Genomic DNA, 21790 nt, shown 5'->3' on the forward strand with positions numbered 1-21790 from the left:
TGTGGCTGACGCAGCTAAAAACCAAGTGGAGGACAGGCGTTACGTTACTGGAGCACATTTCAAAGCTGGAGGTGCAGGGAAATATGCAGCCGATAACCTCCAGCAACTATTAGACGAGCTGTGGTGCTGAACTTGCCCCAACTGGCTTTGATATTAAACTTCTCAAACCTTTGCACGGGCTATATTATATCAGAAAACATCTCTGTGATATTCTCCTGATGCCAGAGGGGCTAAAGGAAAAAAATGAAAACACTTATGAGTTGGTATTTGTGATGCATTTGACCTCTGTGGCTTTAAAAAGGCTTAAGTAGGTTTGATGACGCTGAAGTCACACAATAAACTCAAACATTAGGTGGTTGGAGCCATCAAAGAGCTGTATTTAAGGAAACTATGCCCGTGACATTTAAAAATGCCCCCTGGCGTATGAAAACACTTATGGAGTCAAATTAAGATCTTAATATTGTTAACATTAAATGGTTGGATTTTGCTCAGCGGCTGTATTTAAGGGAAAAATATGTGCATATTTCCACAGTCAGGCTGTCATACGAAAACTCGTGCGGTGGTCAACACACAAACTTAATCTTGTTAACATTGAGCTGCCGGAGCCAAAGTACGGATCTGTATTAGAGGGAAAAATACTTGAATATTTCCATCCTCCAGTCGAAGCTGTCATAACAAAACACTGAGGTGATCAACTTCAGACCTTAATATTGTTAACATTAAACCCTGGAGCTGCTTTTAGGAAAAAAATTGCAGGATATTTCCATATTAGTTTTCATAAGAATGTAATAGCACCAATACAAATGAAATGGAGCTTGGAGAACATTTTACATTCATAGAACAAACAGAGACTGTTATGGATCCTTCGTGGTTTCAGTATTTTGTTTTGGGGGAATTAACCTCAATTAATGACTGATTCCTCTATTACTGTTACAGTGAAGCTGCGGTTTTGTAATTTGTTCAACATATCTGTTCTACTGACCACTCTCAGATTACACATTCATCTTTTGTGAAGAATAGACTCATTTGGATGGATTGTTAAGAATTCTCGATTCCTGAAAGTTATGTCTCAAAAAGATAGGGAAGACTTTCTGAAAGAACTGCAACAAATAACTTGAAACAATAACTAATTGATTTTAGAAATTTTACATGAAAAGAGAAAAAAAACATGAATTGACCGCAGAGAATATTGACTTTTCATTTGAAAAGTGAAAAAACTCACACAATCAACTGAAAAAACCCACCGATAATCATCATCCAGTGGAGGTTTAGACTAATCTGCTCCTTCCAACATCACAATCTGTCACACCAGCTGAGGTTAGTACCTCATTCTGTGATGTCAACCAATATAAAAGCATCTAGAATCTACTCAGCATTTGTACTACAGCCATATCCATGATGACGGTCCTCCACCCTGCATGTATCCTGCATTAGTAATGTATACACTGCTAGCCAGGGAAAAGTCCCCCACCCTGAATCTTTACAACATTACAACCACAGAAAGCATTAAAGAATTTCTCTTAGTGATGGAAAAGTGGCACTGGAACCAAACTGAAGCATGTACAATGTGCGATTTTGACCACAGCAGTGAGTTTGCTCCACCGGCTTCTGTCCTAAAAGGAGATTTCTACTTTTGTAAAGGAGAAGCAGCCGTAGAGGACAGTGGTTTAACTCCACCGCCTTCATTGGGCTCATTGATTCGGACAAATGACTGATGCAAACCACATCAGAGTCCCACTCAAGTAGGACTCTCATTAACCATGAAAGCAGGGGGCCTCTCTGCTGATTAAGCTCACAAGTGTGTGTGCACATGTGTGCTTTGTCATGATTATCTATTCCTGCCATTTGTGTGCTTCCCTTTAATGTGTATCAATGTGTACGTTTCCATGCCCTCACCACATCAATGAAAAGCTTGTTGATGTCAAAGTTTGGCTTCTTCTTCATGCTGCGGATGACGCAGCTCTGGACCATGATGCCACCGCACTCCACCTGCAGGCTGGGGGAGGTAACGCTAGCAAACTGGAAGCTCTTCAGGTTACGGACGCCCCAGGCAAGGACCTAGAGGGAGGCAGCGAGACAAATAAATGTAGAACTCGTGCAACATCCCATCGTCCAGCAATCTCGCACACCACCTGAATCAGCAGTACCTCTATGACGGTTCTCTGCAGCTCAGGTTTGATTCCCTGAGGAATGATGAAGACGTTGGGTTCTCTCTGATGGGGCAGGTGTGGCAGATCAGACTCTTCCGGCTGCCAATAGTGACACAGGAACACAGAAAAGGTAGCAATGCTCATTACTGTCAGCCAATATGTTCCGATGTTGGATGGCTTCATATTGAGGGTTGATTTTGTTTTACATGTTGTACATGGATGGAGACATAATTAGTTAGAAGTCAAGTCAAATGCAGTTATTTGAGAAAAAGAGATCAGACACAAATAACGTCCAAGAATGCTTAAATGAGAGTGATACTAAGAATACTTGAGTGGAGATGACTAAGTAAAAACTAATAACTGAAAGTGCAGCATTAAAAAAATTGTTAATGCTGTCAGAGGAAACTTGACGTCAATTATTTTTAATACTCCCACCCTTCTAAATATTATCCACTCCTCTAACTCTGTAATCTCACCAGAGATAGTAATCTCCCTAGACGCTGAAGAAGCCAGGGTAGAATGGGAATACTTATTTGCAGTGCTGAAGCAATTTGGCTTCGGCAACAAGTTCAGCAGCTGGATCAGATTATAATTCTCATCACCACAGGCCAGTGTCCACACAAACGATATTCGTTCAGATTACTTCACACTACAACGCGGGATCCGCCAGGGTTGCCCCCTATCACCACACCTCTTTGCCCTGGCCATCGAACCATTGGCCATCTCATTACAGTCTTTCACTCTCTTTAAAGGCGTTATCCGTAATGGTATCGAACACCGACTATCGCTATATGAGGATGACTTGTTGCCCTCGAGGAAATCAAGTACACTATGAGGGGCTGAAAAGTTCTATCAGAGATGGTAACGGTTTCTCTCTTACTTCACAGATTTACAGGCTATGCCAGACCAATGACTTGATTACAAGAACACCGAACAGTTCCTTTTTATTTTTTCATTTTATTTTGCATCCCAGGTGTGTCAGGACGAGGTTGTGTGACTGCAGGGTTGGGTGGGGTTTCTGGGTGGGATGTCCTCTCTTGTTGTTTCTTTCTTCTCTCCTTCTCTTTACCACAGCCTATGATGCGATCTGTACTGGCCTACATTGCTGTTTGACATCATCCTGTAAAAACTGTATTTACCCTATGACATCATTTGCAATTCTAATCTACTTGTACTCTACCTCAGGGTCTACGTATAAAGTTTAACAACAACAATAGTAGTGATCATACAACCTTCTTCTTTCTCTCTATCTCGCTCTCTCTCCTCTTTCTATATAAAAAATGATCGCCAAAATATCCTACAACTGTATGCGCAATGTCATGTACAATGTTTGCTTCAAAACATTGTGCAATTTTTGCATAAAAACAAATTGCAAAAAAAAGAAAGAAACTTGACTGGGAAAAGTACAAGACATGGAGACGAAAAATGGTGGAGAAAAAAGGAGGTGAAGGCATGAATGGTTAGAAAAAGAATAACAAAAATGGAACAATGAGAACATCCATGTACAAGGGAATACTGTAGGTCAGCGTGTGTGTGTGCGCGCGCATGTGCGTGTGTGTGTGCTGAAAATGAAAGTCCAGAAATGAATAAGGATGATGAGCACCATTTTGTTTTGATTTGTTCATGCAAGCATGTGTGTGTGTGTGTGTGTGTGTGTGTGTGTGTGTGTGTGTGTGTTCTGCATTGTACCCATTGCTGCAGGTTTTCAGAGAGGAATCCCGGAAGCACCAACTGATGAAGCAAAAATGAAGTATAGAAGTTGTAGAATTTCAGCACAGATTTGCAAAACATAGTCAATGATCTTCACACATTTTGAACGAAATCATCAGAGGCAAAAGAGGCAGGAAACATTGTTTGACCTTTTGGAGATGTGAGGTTTTGACATGACACCACAAAATCTGTGCATGAGTTCTTATCAGTTACCTCGTCTAGAATATGCGTGGATGCCACAATGTCTCCCTGTGGGCGAGAGAGGACAAGACAACGTTCACTTATGATGATGATATATGATTAAGATATAAGAAAGAAAGAAAGAAAGAAAGAAAAAAACGAAAGAACGAACGAACGAACGAACGAACGAACGAAAGAAACAACGCACAAACGAATGAACGCATGAACGAATGATCGAACTGAACTGACCTCTTGACCTGGGATATGGTGGATCGATGGCTGCAGAGAAGAAACGGCAAAATTAGACAGAAGATATGAACTGACAAAGACACCCAGAACTTATTTGGGTTCAATCTACAGACTACAGAACGACAACGGCCGGGCAAGTACAGTATCTTTACAGTATCGCTAAAATGCACTGACTTACCACAACAAACCCTAGACCTAGTTCGTCCACAATTTCCCTATAAACCATTAAATGTAGCGAAATCACCAGTGTACAGTATGTATTTTAATAAATGAGGAGGAGGAAAAGGAGGAAGAGCAGCATTAAGTGTTTGGCTGAAGGAGGACTGGAGACGAGGAAGAACTGCTTACCTTATCTCTGCGTGTGAGCTCAAAAGCTGCCAATAGGTCGCCGGCGTTCTTGGCCCCTCTGCAAATGGGGAACCAGGCCAAGCGGGGGGAGGGACTGAAGGTGGGCTGACACACACACCGACCCATGAACTCATCTGCACCCTGGACGCCAAGACACACATGAAACGCACACAGAGACACAATCTCAATTTAGTTCACCTATGGTAGCACAGATCTTCGTCTCCAGAAGGTGAACCCTCCCTACACTCACATATGTGTCCTGATCGTACAGCTCCACCACCACATTTGGAGGATTGATCGCCGTGATCTCAGGGTCGCCGAAAATCTCCACCTCGTAGAAGATGAGCGTCTGATCCCAGGTGGGGTTCAGGGTGTTGCGCACCGTCACCGTCTTCTGGGACTGATGGAGGAACGAGACGATGGCGTACGAGTCTGAGGAGACAAACCATACGCAGGATAGGGCCTGTCTGTCACTCTGCTTGTCTTAACCCTTTGAGCTATGTCATGTCAAAGTCCATATATACATCCATATGTTTTGTGTTGCAAGGTCACAAAAAGTTTCTTCCAAAGTGTTTGGAGCTTCCATGTAAATTTCTTTTGTAAATCAACACTTTCCTCATAAAGTAAGCGCAAGTTTTTAAGGCAACAGTATTTTTAACTCAGCTGCTGATTTGATATCCATTCGGTACCTCCGTTTCTGTGTGTGACCTTTATTCACCAATCTACAGTGTGTGTGTGTGCGCGCGCATGTGTGTGTGTGTTTTGCCAGTCCTAATAGAGCAGTTACTGTGCTGATTGGGACCAGAGATGCCAGCTGTAATGGCAATGCAAACTAAGTCAGTGGAACACAAGGCAGTATGTAACGTCTGCTCAGTGTGTGTGATTGTAAATGTGTGTCTTTGTGAGTGTACGAGTGTGTGTGTGTCTGTGTGTGTCCCAATATTCCACAGGGTGACATCAGCAGCTTGGGAATGCCGGGCTCAAGACACAGAGCCGGGAACGCTGCTCTGAGAAGTTTGTTATTCCAGGTCACAATCACTCCCTTCCATGTTAACACACACACACACAAATGTATAATGTACACAAGCATAAAAACACATATGCACATAGTGACACACACACAGTAGTAGTTTGTTATTCCAGGCCAAATAAAGAGTCTCTATGGAGCCGTTAGCATCAGAGTAAACAGAAGCTAAGTTGCATTTTCCCAGCCCTCAATTAACCCTGGAAACACACACACACACACACACACACACACACACACACACACACACACACACACACACACACACACACACACACACACACACACCACCCATGGTGACCTTTTCAATTACAGTCCATTCCCAACAGCCCATTAGCTCATATAAACAGCAATACAAACAGCCCACGGGGGTTATGTAAGTGTGTGTGTGTGTGTGTGTGTGTGTGTGTGTGTGTGTAGGAAACAGTAATCGTCGGGACCCCAGTGAGAGCCACAGGGGTACATAAACACAACACTGGAAAGAGTGTGAGCGAGCGGGCGAGCGAGAGGGAAAGAAAGGAATAAGAAAGAAAGAAAGAAAGAGAGACATCAGCGCATAAAGCACACAACTGAACACATCCGTTACACTGTGTGTGTGTGTGTGTGTGCGTGTGTGTGTGTGTGTGTGTGTGTGTGTGTGGTTCATACAGGGAGAGAGGGTAAGAATGAGAGGACACAGATTAGCGAACGAATGAACCAGGTGATCGTGATTAATTTATCATTTAAGTCTCTCTCACTCTCTCTGTTACAGATGCATGATGGGAGATCCAGTACCTGAGAAGCTGTCTTTGTCCATGGCCAGCAGGTCTCTGGCTTGATACAGGTAGCAACGCAGGTGGTAACGGGTCCCAACTACACACACACACACACACACACACACACACACACACACACACACACACACACACACACACACACACACACACAAAAGCATTGTTCATGATATTATGTCATCTCATAGTACAACAACTACACACAACTGGTACAGATTGCATATAGTTACTGTATTTTGGTAACCATAAGCGACCACACTGCCCAACTTCTATGGCAGCAAGCTAATGGCCCTAGCGGCAAATTAGAACCAAAGGTTTCAACCCAGAATTCAAAGACAGAGAGAGAATGTGTGTGTGTGTGTGTGTGTGTGTGTGTGTGTGTGTGTGTGTGTGTGTGTGTGTGTGTGTGTGTGTGTGTGTGTGTGTGTGCGTGCGCTCTCTTACGGTCAAAGAAACACGAAATGGTCGGCCTGTTGACTCCAAATGTGGTTGTGACGGATTTGTCTTCGTTCTTGTCTTCTATACTGCTCTGTGGGAGGAAGAGGAGGAGGAGGAAGAGGAGCGGGTAGAGAAGAAGGGGAGGTGAAGAAGACAAGGATAGAAAAAACTTTAATGATCTGTTGCTATAATCAATAAGGAAATGAGGAAACGCTGGTCAGGACCTTCAAAATAAAAGACCAGCTCAATTTAAGGCCCAAACACACACACACACACACACACACACTCTCACCAGAGAACACTCCAGAGCGAAGATGGCGGCCGGTCCCGTCTTCTCCAGTGGCTCCATGCGGTACCTCCACCTGCGCCTCCTGAAGCTGTCGGTCTTCCTGGGCTTCAGGTGAAACTTCCAGCCAAACAGAGATGCGTACTCCCAGCCCTCTCTCTCTGAATCGTCAGGACGCTGCTGCAAAGGCACACACGGATACACACACACATACACACAGGCACACACGCACGCACACAATTGTCATGTAAGTCAAGGTAATTGGGACAGAAACATGTTCATGCCCATTTGTGTAAATATGCTACCATCTGGTGGCTGCTGAGTGTAACGTCGACAGAAACATACAAAAAGACCTTTTCATCTCTCTCTCTCACACACACAATCACATATGTTGCATTAACATTAATGTAAACACACACGCATGAGATTTGACCATTTTACACACACACATGTCACAACTGTCCACGTTTATCCTCCATCTATGCTCCTCGTAACTCCTTGTATCTTCTCCTCCCTCTCTTAAATCTTTCATCTCTTTCCAAATCTCTCTCTCTCTCTCTCTGCCCCCCCTCTCTCACTTCCTCCCTCTCTCCCTCTCTTCATCTCTACCTTTCTGAGTGCGTCCATCTTCTCCAGGTCTCGTCGCCTCATCCGTATCCATCGTCTTCTTCTGTTGGTGTGGTACATCTTCTCTGCTGGCACCCAAGATTTGGGACGGCGGTCTGGGGGGATGGTGATGCCGTACTCCCAGCCTTTGTGCGCGCACACACACACACACACACACACACACAGACACAGACACAGACAAACAGGCAGAGAGTAAGGTCGATATTTAGATTTTTGGTAGACAATTGGTAACTATCCTGTTAGTGTGTGTGTGTGTGCGTTTGTGTGTGTGTGTGTGTGTGTGTGTGTGTGTGTGTGCGCGCGCATGTGTGTGTGTGTGTGTGCGTGCATGCGTGCGTGCGTGTGTGTGACGGTGTGTGTGTGAGCTTTCAACCTTGATCGTCTACAGCTCTGTTGAGGTCCTCGCTCCACTCCACTTCCTCCCACACCCAGCCTGGAGTACACTCCACCTCATCTTTTGGCACCGCCTTCTCCCCATTCTGATTCACAAAAACACATTCAGTTTTTAAAAAATGTACCAAAAAATTAAACAGTCTTCAGATATACCCTCTCAGGTCAAGGGTATATATACCCTCACACACACACACACACACACACACACACACACGTACCACATCTGTGTATCCCTCAGGCATGGCGATCCACTGTCCACCTGGTAACCTCATTTGGTTTTCGAACACTTCCTCTGTGAAGGTCATGTGACCCGCGTCTACGTCATACAGCAACCTGAAAGTCATCACTGAATCAGCTCCTCCTTTCTTTTTCAAGGCTAAAACCAAAACTAATTTTAAAAAAAGACACACAATGACACACAATGACACACACACACACACACACACACACACACACACACGCGCACACACACACACACACACACACGTACGTCTTCTCCGGGCTGATGTACCACTCTCCGGCCCAGCTCCAGCCTGATGAGGGTTTGAAGCTGTCTTTGGGCAGCTTCACTCTCCCGGTGACGTCGCTGAACTTGGGGTAGGTGAGACCTGTAGTTCCCCAGCTGCCCACCAGGGCGAGACGAGTCTGGTTTTCGTACTGCAGAGGGATGAAGAAGAAAATAAGCGATAAAATAAGGAGGGAGGTGAGGCTGAACTTCACGAGCAGGCAGTAAATGCACTCTAACGTCATGTATCTCACCGTCTCGGCGAAGACGGACAGTTTTCCTTCGGCGTATTGGTTGAAGTGTTTAGCATCGGCGGCCAATCCAAACCAAACTTTGACCCTCAGCTGACCAGGAAGTTTGGCTTCTCCACCACTGCCCTGAGGATGCTGAATAACACACACATCTTAGCAGGTTTCACACTCAAGCATAGATTTTTGTGTGTGTGTGTGTGTTCGTGTGTGTGTACCTTGAGGAAGACAGTCTGCAGCTGCCCGCAGTGTTTCCCACAGTGCTGCTGCGAGAAGAGCACAGTGTGTGCAGGGATGCGGTGATAGGCCACCCTGCGGTCACCCTGCAGCATCCATATCACGATGTCTGGGAGACTGTTCTGAGGCTGGATGAGACGTGGGGGAGGGGGGCAGAGTCAGTGGTTCTGCTTTTTGAATGATTTGACGTACACACACACACACACACAGACGCTCACCTCCTCCGCCATGGTTCTCAGCCTGCTGGCCCAGTCCTCAGCCTGGTCCAGCACCGTGGTGAGCTCAGTTGCGGGTCCGTGCTTCAGCGCCAGCGCCGCCTGGACGATCTGCTTCAGGTGCAGAGTGCGAACGTGCCTGAGCGAGCGGTCCAGAGGGGTCGTACACTGCCACCGATCAAAGGAGGGCAGGTCTTCGCTGGAGAAGGCGAAAGAAAAGAATAGGTCAACTTCAGAAATGTAGATTGTGAAAAATGAAACAAAACAAAAAAGAAGCAGCATTTACCTGCAGTCTGCGATGACCTGATCCAACAGGTCAACCACTTTGAGCTCCACATCCTCCAGATCAGTGCCCGCCTTCACCGCCAGCTTCACATGCTGCAGGTTCAGTTCCTGGGAACGCACACACACACGCAAACGTATGTTTTCAGATCCTTTATAGTGACACAGATTTTTACAAAACTTAATGATTAGTTATCACTTTACTGGTATATCTTGACCTTTCATTCATCTATTTCATCCCACCCTGACACACACAAACGCACACACACACACACACACACACACACACACACACACACACACACAAGCACCTCGCACACCTACCAGTCTGTCTATCACAGCCAGCAGCATGTTGAGGGCTTCGATTCTCGGCCTGATGTCCTCCCACTCGGACGACAAAACCACCACAGGCTTCACATTTCCCCAAGGGAGGTAGTAGTAATGGCACCCTGGAACAAAAACACACACACACACACACACACACACACATAGACCCACACACACAGGTGATGCAGTGGGTGATACCACACACGCACACACACAAGTTGTTATCAAAATCTGAATCTTCTGAAACCATCTCTGTCAAATCAGTCCAACGAATCCCCCTCTAACATTGATTCCAGTGATTAACCTACCATCAAACACGGCCCTGCTGAATTGGGTGGTGGAGGCCAGAGGGAGGCAGCTGTAGTCAAACTTGTTGCCGTAGTTACCGATGCTGACCTCAAACTGGATGGCATCGTCCACGTCCTGCAGGAGCGTGGCCGAGTAAAACGCGGCGAAGAGAGAGAACTTCCTCTTCCTGAGAAATTTCTGTGGTCGGGAGAAGGAGAGAGGAAGGAGGAGGATTAAGAATCGAGAGGGACGGAGAGCTGGACGTTAGATCATGTCATCTATCTTCCATCCGTCATTCTCTCTCACCTCCAGCACTAGCAGGTCATCTGATGGGATGTCTTCGACTCTATGCTCAGGTCTGTCCACCAGTTTTGTGGTTACTTCCAGTAAAACCCGCCCTCGGTAGGCCACGCCCTCACCCTGTCAGAGAAGCACACAAGCTCAAACCCCTTATCGATCCACAACAGCAGACTGACCACAGCGAGAATCTTGATTTACCTTTCCCAGGTTGAGGGCTTCGTGTGGGTCTGTGAAGGCTGTGAACTCTCTGCGGCTGCCATACAGATTCACGAAACACGGACCAAACGTCGGCAGGAAACCGAGGCTGTCGTCAACTGTAATGACACAAGTTGGCCTTTCCTTATTAAGAGTAAGAATGTAGAAACGACAGCGAACAAATGAAGAAAAGCAGAATCAAATGGCGCTGATTAAGAAGGAATTGATTGAAATAATATATGATTGACAAAACAGAGTCAGATTTAGAGTGCAAATCAGACGAAAAAGGAAGCAAATCATCTCAAAGGAGACAAAATATACGTCACAGAAATGATTTCAGACAGTTAGCGTTGAAGGGATGAAGTGTTTCACAGGGTAGAGAGGAAGAGGATGGTGACGTACTGCCAGAGTGGGCGGTCCGAGTGTTCAAGTCATCTGAATGCGTAGAGAGGAAGGATGGTTCAGAAGACAAATGTTCAGAATCAGACAATTAAACGTAATGTCCGTGGATGCACACAAGCAAAACACGACTAGCCACGGCCACAGCCAAGGCAAAAAAAGCTGAGATGATGTCGCCTTATTTCAAGAAACAAGGTCTTGAAACAAGTGAAATTGGTGGATTGCAAAAAGTGAACCACAACAAGAACACACAACACAACCACCGACTTTCTTTCTCTCTTGAGATTGGACACATGTCACGTCAGCGCCACTTCACATACTCACAGAGATATGAGTTAGAGGCCTTTTCGTACCTCTGTCGTCAATGATAAACAACCAGACGCACGATGGGATTAAGCCGCCCCGTGACGGTCTGATCCCACGCGTAGAGAAAGAAGTCATGACGCACAATGACAGCGAGTCAAACTCATGCCTGCGAGTCAAACTCATGCCTGCCATCGTAGCACAACACAAGTGCGATTCACTCCAGGAACCAGAAACACAAGCAATGTTAGTAATCCATTACAAAAACCATTAGTCTCCATGCGTGACACTGAAATACTGTGCAGACCATAAATCTGTCTGCTCCTTCATCACTGCAGAGTTCTATTATCAGTCCATTGTTTGGTTCTGGGACTCTGGTACCTTTTGACTCATCTGGTTCTGTTGATGTAGTATTTGAACTTCACCAATTGGACTTGAATTTTAATGTGTAATATGTGGCAATAAACAACGGTTGCTGGTCTCCAAACAGCATTAGTCCCATTAGGTGAATGTTACAGATTTGTAACTGCAGGTCTCATGAGAAAAGATGATAAGATGATAACATTTGGCGCAATATAAATAAAGCTTGATTGAATTGATTTGAAAAGAGGCCATATTATTTGCAGTGCTGGCTGCCAGGCTGAGCTCAGTAGAAGAAGATATACACGGCTGTTGCAAAGGTAGATTTTCTCTCTCTGGACTTAAATGTTAAACATGAGCATTGTGCAACACAGTGGAGCAGTGAAACCCTCGTCTGCCCTCCATTTGACCTCTTTGCTTGTTTCTAATGAAGGTGAACGTGCAGTGCTGAATGTTATTGTTTACATAGGAAAGGTTCAAATGAAGAAATAAAGCTGATGCAGACCAAATAAGGGAAGTAAATCTGCTTCAATGCTGTTAAATCAAACTCATTCCAGTTTTAAACCGGTCCAACCTGCAGTGGTCCGGTCCCTTCCGCTTCAGTTTCGACCGGGTTACTCACCGTCTATCTCTCCGCCGGGGGCAGAGATCTTAGACATACAGAGGTGAGAGGTGCCGATGATGTCATTGTGACTGGCTCGGTCCCTACAACAAGGGTATGAGAGAGAAATCCATGAAAGAGGATGTAAGTTGATATCTTAAAGAGCTGTTCCAGAGGTTTCATTTGAAGAAATAGAGCCAGAAAATGACTTTGTTCTGACTGTGTTCTGTGAGCAACGAAATGTCTCACCAGTCCAGGATCCTGACCCTCATCTTCTCACACATGGAAGGAAACTGAGAGAAAAAACAGGGAACAAGGTAAGTGGAATTTGTGTGTGTGTGTGTGTGTGTGTGTGTGTGTGTGTGTGTGTGTGTGTGTGTGTGTGTGTGTGTGTGTGTGTGTGTGTGTGTGTGTGTGTGTGTGTTTGTGTGTGTGAGACTCACCCTAATTGGCATGGTCAGGCTCTGGTTCCACTGTGGGTTGGCGTTCTTTTCCAGAATCTTAGTGCACACCTACACAGGACACACAGTTAGTGCAGGTCAGAGTTAACCACTGTAATGCAACTGAACTGAAGGGTTTGGGATTTAACAATGTGGAGATGAAACAAATTTATGGAGGTCACTTCCTGTCATACACACCGTTTTACCAGCAAAATGGATTTCCACAAGTGGATCCACGAGGTTCTTCCTGTTGCTGTCAAAGCCCAAGATCTGCCTCATCCCGTCCATGAAGGCGTCATCCACTGGAGACACGCAGAAGAAGAGGGAATAAATGAATAAATCGCACGCACGCACGCACGCACGCACGCACGCACGCACGCACGCACGCACGCACGCACGCACGCACGCACGCACGCACGCACGCACGCACGCACGCACGCACACACAAACACGCACACGCACACGCACACACTCACTCTGGGGCAGGTCTTCAGCTCTGTAGATCTTCAGATTGAAGGTGGCTCCTCTGAGAGACAGACCAGCAGGCCTCAGCAAGTTTCCCTCTATATCCTCCTTATCCTCCATACACTCACGTTTATCAGGCTGGAGCACACAGACAGATTCACAGTGTCACAGTGTCTCAACGGTCACACGTGTTAATACACAAAGCAGTACACAATATTTATAACATGCATGAGACAGATCAGTCAGTGATTCATCAGCTAATGCAGGACCACTGTTTTCTGTGCAACGATCTTCCTCCATCCAGTCAGACTCACCGGCGGCTCATCCCCAGCAGCCAGGACGAACAAGCTGACCTTTAGGTAACCTTTGACCCCTGCGGCAAGGTCGTCGGGGTCACACAGCAGCAGCCACTTCCTCAAGAAGCAATGTCCTACAGAGGCGAGATGACATCGCACAATCAAAGCTGGAAGTTAAAGAAGAGCACTTGCAGGGATCGGAATGTGCGAGGGGAAGAATGAATAAGAAGATGATGAGTAAGAAGACGCAGAAGGCAAACTCAACACTGAAAACTTTATAAATAAGAGCTTAAGCCTTACAAAGTGAGGAACTAAGTGCTCAAAACAGTAAAAAGTGACATTTTATAGATGTAAGATATTTGTTTTGAGGGTTTATTGTGTTTATACTCACTGTGCTCATTGTAGACAGACCCCACATCCAACTGTGAAAACAATCAGAATATAATGAACACCTTGCTGAATGTGTTGAGAGTGTTTAGTACCTCAGTCACCATGTTACCTTGAATTCACCGATCACAGCATCAGTCCTGAGAGAGCGTGAGTCGCAAACCTGGCAGACAGAGACACGTGAACACGCTTAATCACACCTCAACACACAGAACTGACCGAGCTAAGTTTGAAACAGAAGGTCTAACTCACTGTGATGAATATAGGTTCATCGAATAAGTCTGACGGAGTCTCGAAGAAGTTCAGGAAGAACGTCTGTCCAGAGAAAGAAAGACGTTTCAGTCACAATCTCACATATTTCCAATCAAGCAAAGTTATGGAAGCAGTCTTACCTCGTCAAAGAATGGGTTGTTTCCCTTCCTGATGCGGGTCCTCCTGGTCTGCCCAGCTACTGTAACCTTGACGACGGGCTTGATGTTGATGCCTGGCAACTGTCGCCCCTCAATGACCCGCACACGAACCTGAAGACAGATGATCATTTGTTGTATTGAGATCCTTTAAGTACGACTTAAAACTTAAGACGACTTCATGGATCACACAGATTCCGCCACATAATTCCATGGTGTAATTTGCACAATTCACCACAGGATGGCACTGTGACAGCACTTCAACCCATAATGAGAACACAGTGAAGTATAACATCATAAAACTAATCATGAAATAAATAAAAAGTCAATTAACGTAAATTTTATTCAATTCAATGATTTTACGCACATCTACATACCTGTATGTCCTGTGGTTTGTTGGGCAGAGGTTTGGACTGACTGCTGGCTCCCCTCCTCCTCTTCCTCAGCCCCCCTTGTGTGTTGTGTGACGGGGGCGTGCGTTTGGGTGTCTGGGCGGTGGGCGACTCTTGGCCTGAGGGCCCCTGTGGGCCGATGATCACCATAGAGCGACCGTCATCAGGCCCCTGGTCCTCTGTGGGCTCCAGCATCATTATGCTCTCTGTGTCCTCCTCACCCAGAGTGTCCAGAGAAATCACTACATAGATAGATAGATAGATAGATAGATAGATAGATAGATAGATAGATAGATAGATAGATAGATAGATAGATAGATAGATAGATAGATAGATAGATAGATAGATATTTTAAGATTTAAGATTTAAGATTTAAGATTTTACATATAGAAGTAAATGCAGGAACTGAGATTAATATAGTTACAGTAACCAAATTGCTGGCTCCAGCAAGTCTGGTAATAAAACATATCTGATAACAGGTGAAGAGTGCAGCTGAGGGTCACTCTATCACCTTATTAAAGCCTTAGCATTTGTGCGACAGTAGAAGGGAGGATATAGCCTCTCAGTCTGAGGTGCCTGGATTAGATCGGTGGGGGTTAGAGAAGGGTTAATCACACTGTAGTGTTGTTCTTTAATTTACACGCAAAGAGTATTTCACTCTCCCACACAGACAGCTGTTCATCCTTCAGATTTGAACTACAACGCCTCCTCTGTCGATGCTCGCTAACCAATCAATAACAGTTAAACCGTACAGACAGATGAACAAACAGGGTTATAGGAGAGCACAGTGAGTGCCAGGCAGGTTCATTACGTTCCTGCTTTCCTCGAATATCCACTTTTACCATCTGGGCAGAGCGACATCATGCCAGGATGAGGACAAAAACAGGAATCGCCTCTTTTGTCTCTGACTTGGCACCGGCTTTTGTCAATGTGGTTTGACGTCAATTAGTTGTTATTTCGGGTCAGTTTTGTCTTATCAATGTTTTTTCTAAGTGCATCTCCTGACAATAAGTACTCGCAGGGACACACAGATGTATCAGTAAATGGTTTGGGTGATTAGATTACTTGTAACGGTGTCAAGCTCCACATTGGGGTTGTTATGCTGCATGGCCTCAGGCAGGGGGAGAGGCTGGTAGAACGAAGCCGCCCCTGGAGGAGGGACGTAGGAAACCTGCAGGGTCAGTGTGGCCTAGTGGACAGAGACAAAACTACATTGGTAAGATACAAAAGCAGAAATGACAGATTATACTGCAAAATTAGTAAAAAGGTCAATGTATGGGTCCAGAGAATCTGAAGTTAAAGCTGAGCGGAATGTGGCTATACTGTGTAGAGGTTTGATTCTAACATAATGTCCATAAGGTTGTAGGTTCAAATCCAGAATATGCCCAAATCTATTACTGTGATAAAACTATGTGTGTATTATGCTGTGTTAGGTCTTTTTGGTCAATCTGAAGAATAAGAAACTCGACTTTATCTCTCCTCCAACAGGAAGCAGCATCTCACATGATAAGTCCTATAATCAGAAGGTTTTTGTTTGCTATGGTTGTTGAACACACTGAATGCAAAGCCTTTGTTTATAGAAATCTCATCAGAACGTGTCTGTGTGTGTGCGTGTGTGCGTGCGTGCGTGCGTGCGTGCGTGCGTGCGTGCGTGCGTGCGTGCGTGCGTGCGTGCGTGCGTGCGTGCGTGCGTGCGTGCGTGCGTGCGTGCGTGCGTGCGTGCGTGCGTGTGAAACATCAATCAGTTCCACTCTGACACCAGTAGGAAGAGCTTGTTTTGGGTTCAGGAAATAATGATGGAAACAGAATGTCGTTTCATCTTCTGTTCAAAAACAGAAGTGAATTATAGGTGTGGTGTGTCAAGGTGTGCGTGTGTGTGTGTCTGAGATGTGTGTGCATTCTTACCAGCACAGTCAAGACTGTACTGAATATGTGTATACAATGTATACAATACACAGGAATTTCTCTCTCGCTATTTTAAGTTTCCATCTTCCTGTCTGGAATGATTTATGATTTGTCATTGGTTCGTGATACAATAGGAGTGTAGATTATTCTGTCTGTGCTCTTTGTGTGTGTGTGTTTGTGTGTGTGTGTGTGTGTGTGTGTGGCTCACCCCTGTGTTGTTCCTCTTGCTGTCCAGGAGGGACACGGTAAAGGTGGCGGCGAAGTTGGGAGAGTTGAGCACATCTCTGAGGGAGAGCCTATTTTCCCCCAGGAACCTGTTTAAACGGGCCCACAGAGGGAGGGAGGTCACCACCCCATGAACCACACACACCAACCAGCAAGAAATACAGTGTTTCAATATATGGTTGTTGCTGGGAGCCCTTCTCATGGCTTGTTGGTCTAGGGCAGGGGTGCCCAATACATACAATACAATGCACAATACATACATGCCTTCGCGATCGACCGGTCGATCGAGAAGGCAATGTAGGTCGATCGCATCGCATTCCAAAAAAATAAATAAAATTATTATTATTTTTTTTTTTTTTTTTTAAAGCATATCGTTAAAAGTTAGCCGACACCGGCAAGTACGCCGTTGCACACCCGGCCGAGTCGGCACCCTCATATAATGGTCTATGAGAATAAAGTAGAGAGTGCACAAGACCGTGTTGTTATAGGTATATGTAGGTAATACAACCGATCAGAACAACCTTCTATTCCTTCATTATATTTTCGATTCTTTAGCATTGGACTGAACAACCTTTGTCACAACCTTAATCTACCTTGATCAGTTTAGTCAAGAGTCAAGAGGGTCTTTGGTTTCGTAGCATGTTTCTCACTTTGGGTGTCAGAGGTTCAAATCCCCAAAATGAAAGAAACTAAAAGAGTGAAAGAGAAAAAGAAAAAAGACAAACTACAACCACCCAACAAGACACTGTAGAATGGCTTGAAACATAGATGACCCCAATTCCTTCAGATGAGTTGCCTTCCTCAGAACAAACGCCCGCACAGCTGTCACCTTTGAAGGAGCGGGATGGTCCAAAAATAACCATCTGAGCGGGTGTTTCCCCCTCAGCTACAGTCCAGAACAAATGCCACACCCCTGTCAATGCCCTGACTTTGGTCTGGTCCTTCAGTCCCATCTCAGTCTGACAATGCCATGGGAACCTTATCTGCCTTCCTGTATTCTGACCTATGGGAAGGAATGGTCGGCATTCCCGTGTTTCTGACTGCCTGGTTTAGCGTTCCCATGGCTGCAGCGTTTCTTCACTGGGATGGGATGAAGGCAAAGGCCTCACAAGTTAGTTCCAGATATTACATTTTCTCACATTCCAAACAGAAAGATGTGATTGGCCAGTTGGTATCACTTGACACTGAAATATCTTTCTTCTTTCTCATTGGTCTATGAATATGTATGGTTTGTATAGTACGACATAACACTTAAACAGTTTAAAGGGACACACTGACACACACCTGTTCCTCCCCATCTTCTCATGGTCTTTGACCACACAGTGCAGCTCTGCTCCAGAGTCCAGAGGGATCCCCTTCAGATCCCATTCAAAACCCTGACACACACACACACACGGAGGAACAAGATTACACGCGGTGAAAGAGTTTCTCAACCTTTGGGACGGGGAAGACAAAGAAGGACCGTGGGGTTTGGTTTGGGACGCACCTCATTCCAGACAGGGTTTGGGTTGTTCTTGATGACCTTTGTCTTCTTCTTGGACCCTGTGGAACATCAGAGAAGTGGAACATGGGATCTGGTATCAGTGAATATTTTGTTTATCGGTTATGATCAACATGCAGATCTTAGCTCTGATTTTGTGGAGATACGATGGACGATAAAACGCGATAAAACATTAACACTGAGGCAACAGAAGGCTGTGCAACCCTGGAGACAAATCAGTATTTCCATTAATTTTGATTTTAAAAGAGGAAGACAAACACACACACACACACATACACACACACTGATGTGTTCTTTCCAGATGAAGGGAAACAGACACAATGACTATTGTTTGATACACGTGAATTTCTTTGGAAAATTACTGGAAAAGATTAAAGTCTTGAATCCAAGTTTTCAGATTAACTGAAGCATTAATTGATCCATCAGGGGCTGAGACAGTGTGTTTACATCTTAGAACTTTTTTTAGCACCTACAGACTTTTTACGAAAACACACTAATGTGAAGTCTCAAAACAACGCCGAAATCAGAGAACAAAACCCCACCACAAGGTCAGATTCATGATCTTTTAAAGCTTATTCACTCAAAATATCTCTTCAATTTGAAGGCAAAATCTCTCTCTCTCTCTCTCTCTCACACACACACACACAGTCCAAGTCTAAACTTAGCTTTCCCGCGTGTACTGTAGCATACGACTCTATTCTTGGCTCATGACACAAACTGTTGTCTGTGCCAAACCAAACCTGGGACAACCAACCAGGAAGTTAACACTGTGCCACTTCCTGTCTCTGAGACGCCAACACAGATATCAGCGCCAGGGGGAACAATACACACACATACACAGACAGACGCACATGGACACTAATGTATCTTGGCCTCTGGACCCTCAGTGGAATAGTGGAGTTCTTTTTAAGATATCATCTAAGAACAGAGGTGTACTTACGTAGGTGTGCTTGTGTGTGTGCTGGTGTGTGTGTTTGTGTGTGCGCGTGCGTGCGTGTGTGTGTGTGTGTGTGTGTGTTTGTGTGTGTGTGTGTCAAGGAGGTTGGGTGTGTGTGTTCCAACATTTGGTGATCATTGCAGGGAAAACAGGAAAGAAAACAATCTCAAGGATGTGTGTGGAGAGAAATAAACTCTCTCACTCTGTGTGTGCATGTGCGCGTGTGTTAATAATTTGTTGGTGTTATTTTACTGATTGCTAAATCATAATTATTATAAGATGATGAGAAATTAAACTTAGGTTAGTATTTGTTGTTTATATATTAAATTGTTATTTGATCATAATGTGTGTGTGTGTGTGTGTGTGTGTGTGTGTGTGTGTGTGTGTGTGTGTGTGTGTGTGTGTGTGTGTGTGTGTGTGTGTGTTATAATGAGCATGAGTTTTTCAGTAGTTAGAGAAAAACACTTAATGTTCCAACAACAACATAACATTCAGGCCAGAAGTCCTTTTATTTTCAGTGCACAAACACAAGCACATGCACCACATTCACATTGATGTAAACACACACGCGTGAGATTTGACCATTACACACACACACACACACACACACACACACACACACACACACACACACTTGTCACATGTGTCCACATATACCCTCCATCTATGCGTCTATGCTCCTCACGTAACCCCTTTGTCTCCTCCTCCCCCCTTAAATCTTTCATCTCTCTCTCTCTCTCTCTCTCTCTCTCTCTCTCTCTCTTCCCCCCCCCCCCCCCCCACCCTTCTCCATAGCTTCCTTGCTATCCAGATTAGATTACACAGAATTAGACCCTTTCATCATCATCATCATCATCAGCTCAAATGTCTATAAATGGACTTGGTATCTGGTTTCTGGACAGCAGGAATCGCTCTCTCTCTCTCTCTCGCTCTCTCTCTATCTCTCTCTGGTTTTTACTGCCAGAAAGCATCTCAACACATCGAAACAATACCTAAAAACGATTGATAACTCGACCTCATCAACAGAACATTTATTATCAGGTTGTGGGTACATGCTGTAAGAACACATTAATTTCCCATTCCTATGCGTGTGTGTGTGTGTGTGTGTGTATGTGTGTGTGATGTCACCAGGAAACAGCGAGGACAAAGCCAGGAAGTAAGCGCAGAGCTCACCTCATTAAGCCGGCAGACACTGACTGGAGAAAAGAACAACAACAAACTAGAGCTCAAACAAACAGGCTATCAGATTGACTTTGTGCCAGTTTCAAACCTCCACCCGACCAAACTTGGTGCTTAGTAGTTCTGTCCCCTGATGACTCTCATAATTACAGAATTTAGAGCTTGTAGAGACAAAAATTGCTGAGCGGTCCGATGCAAGTAAAAGAGCAACAATGAGGTTTTAAGACTTTCGATGAAGAGGTGCAAGACCTTAAGACTACCTGATGCTGGTATGTTCCTTGGCTACCCCATGCAGGACAATCAATTTCTGCCCTTTCCCTCTCTGGAAGGGGGTGCGATCCTGCCTCCCAACCAGTAGGTGGCAGCAAGGCACCCAAACACTTTCATTGAGTTCTACTGGAGGTCCCACTGGCAATCAGCTCCATTTCCAGACATTTCACATAGATTTTTCTGGAATTCACACTTATTGCCAACATGAGTTCTAGGACGTTCAAGCTCACTATCCGTCTACCAAGGAATCTTACACAAAGCTACTTTTCCTGCATTCTGCTGGCTCACACATCTTCTAGGACATGACAGTCCCTGGTCAGTACCAAGTTTCCCTAGTTCAAAATGAGTTTCACTACACTTACCATTGTTTCCTTTGAGTGACTTTCAAAGAAAAACACAGAACCCTTAAATCTAAGACACTTTTGACTTTTCAAGCTAGTTGTTCCCAGTTTTGCCAAAATGTCTTTTCTGCAGCAGTTCAACAATCCCCCACTCACACTGTGAATCTCCCATGATCCTCTTACCTCTAAAGGTGACACTAGCCAGCGGGTGCGAATGTGTCAGGTTGTTGGCTCGCTGGAGAACGCAGCGTAACATGGCCGGAAGCTTAGAAAGAGTCCAGAACCTAAAACCACCTCAAACGGCAAGACGAGAGATGGGTCTGTTTGACGTACGGATGATTGGGTTCACCAGGTGAGGGAGGGGGGGTCAAAGGGAAAGCGTGTCACATGACCTGATGCGGACACCAAACAGCCAGACCAAAAAACTGCTCAAAAGTTTGTAAAACCTTTTATGTTCCAAAGTGAAGTCAACGAAAAGAGACAAGAGTGATTTGACGCTAGTAATCCATCGCAATTGCAAAAAGGTCAAAAGTCAAAGGATCGAAAAGGCCAAATTACAAAATAAAAGCCTGTTTGGAGAAGTAGAGAAGTTTTAGTGCGGCGTCTT

General features: G+C 45.0%; 2 protein-coding genes across 9 annotated transcripts in view; one reads left to right on the forward strand and one right to left on the reverse strand.

Annotated features, from left to right (window-relative positions):
• LOC143017004 (pyrin-like) overlaps nt 1–21790 on the forward strand; it is a 162856-nt gene that overhangs the window by 128883 nt on the left and 12183 nt on the right. The gene's annotated exons all lie outside the window — the stretch shown is intronic.
• dysf (dysferlin, limb girdle muscular dystrophy 2B (autosomal recessive)) overlaps nt 1–21790 on the reverse strand; it is a 51607-nt gene that overhangs the window by 27613 nt on the left and 2204 nt on the right. For 2 of the 7 annotated variants that reach the window (XM_076171605.1, XM_076171601.1), the window contains exons 2-39: nt 18442–18497; nt 18240–18331; nt 16939–17044; nt 15891–16014; nt 14811–15067; nt 14419–14547; nt 14279–14341; nt 14139–14189; nt 14031–14061; nt 13658–13773; nt 13355–13481; nt 13077–13180; nt 12882–12950; nt 12688–12731; nt 12460–12542; nt 11178–11210; nt 10779–10894; nt 10587–10700; nt 10301–10478; nt 9990–10114; nt 9670–9776; nt 9387–9582; nt 9150–9296; nt 8938–9069; nt 8669–8835; nt 8397–8511; nt 8159–8264; nt 7768–7910; nt 7165–7338; nt 6879–6963; nt 6436–6513; nt 4888–5069; nt 4638–4778; nt 4290–4319; nt 4074–4109; nt 3840–3881; nt 2148–2249; nt 1897–2058 (exon numbers count right to left, since the gene is read on the reverse strand). In XM_076171605.1, the coding sequence (XP_076027720.1) occupies nt 1897–2058; nt 2148–2249; nt 3840–3881; nt 4074–4109; nt 4290–4319; nt 4638–4778; nt 4888–5069; nt 6436–6513; nt 6879–6963; nt 7165–7338; nt 7768–7910; nt 8159–8264; nt 8397–8511; nt 8669–8835; nt 8938–9069; nt 9150–9296; nt 9387–9582; nt 9670–9776; nt 9990–10114; nt 10301–10478; nt 10587–10700; nt 10779–10894; nt 11178–11210; nt 12460–12542; nt 12688–12731; nt 12882–12950; nt 13077–13180; nt 13355–13481; nt 13658–13773; nt 14031–14061; nt 14139–14189; nt 14279–14341; nt 14419–14547; nt 14811–15067; nt 15891–16014; nt 16939–17044; nt 18240–18331; nt 18442–18497 (4163 nt within the window). Of the gene's footprint in view, nt 1–1896; nt 2059–2147; nt 2250–3839; nt 3882–4073; nt 4110–4289; nt 4320–4637; nt 4779–4887; nt 5070–6435; nt 6514–6878; nt 6964–7164; nt 7339–7767; nt 7911–8158; nt 8265–8396; nt 8512–8668; nt 8836–8937; nt 9070–9149; nt 9297–9386; nt 9583–9669; nt 9777–9989; nt 10115–10300; nt 10479–10586; nt 10701–10778; nt 10895–11177; nt 11211–12459; nt 12543–12687; nt 12732–12881; nt 12951–13076; nt 13181–13354; nt 13482–13657; nt 13774–14030; nt 14062–14138; nt 14190–14278; nt 14342–14418; nt 14548–14810; nt 15068–15890; nt 16015–16938; nt 17045–18239; nt 18332–18441; nt 18498–21366 lie in introns of all 7 variants that reach the window. The other 5 variants (XM_076171608.1, XM_076171604.1, XM_076171606.1 and 2 more) reach the window with 3 other exon arrangements.

This window comes from Genypterus blacodes, unplaced genomic scaffold (genome assembly GCF_046128005.1).
Source record: "Genypterus blacodes isolate CSIRO-AG114 ecotype Tasmania unplaced genomic scaffold, CSIRO-AGI_Gbla_v1 ptg000260l_1, whole genome shotgun sequence".
In the NCBI taxonomy this organism is placed as follows: domain Eukaryota; kingdom Metazoa; phylum Chordata; class Actinopteri; order Ophidiiformes; family Ophidiidae; genus Genypterus; species Genypterus blacodes.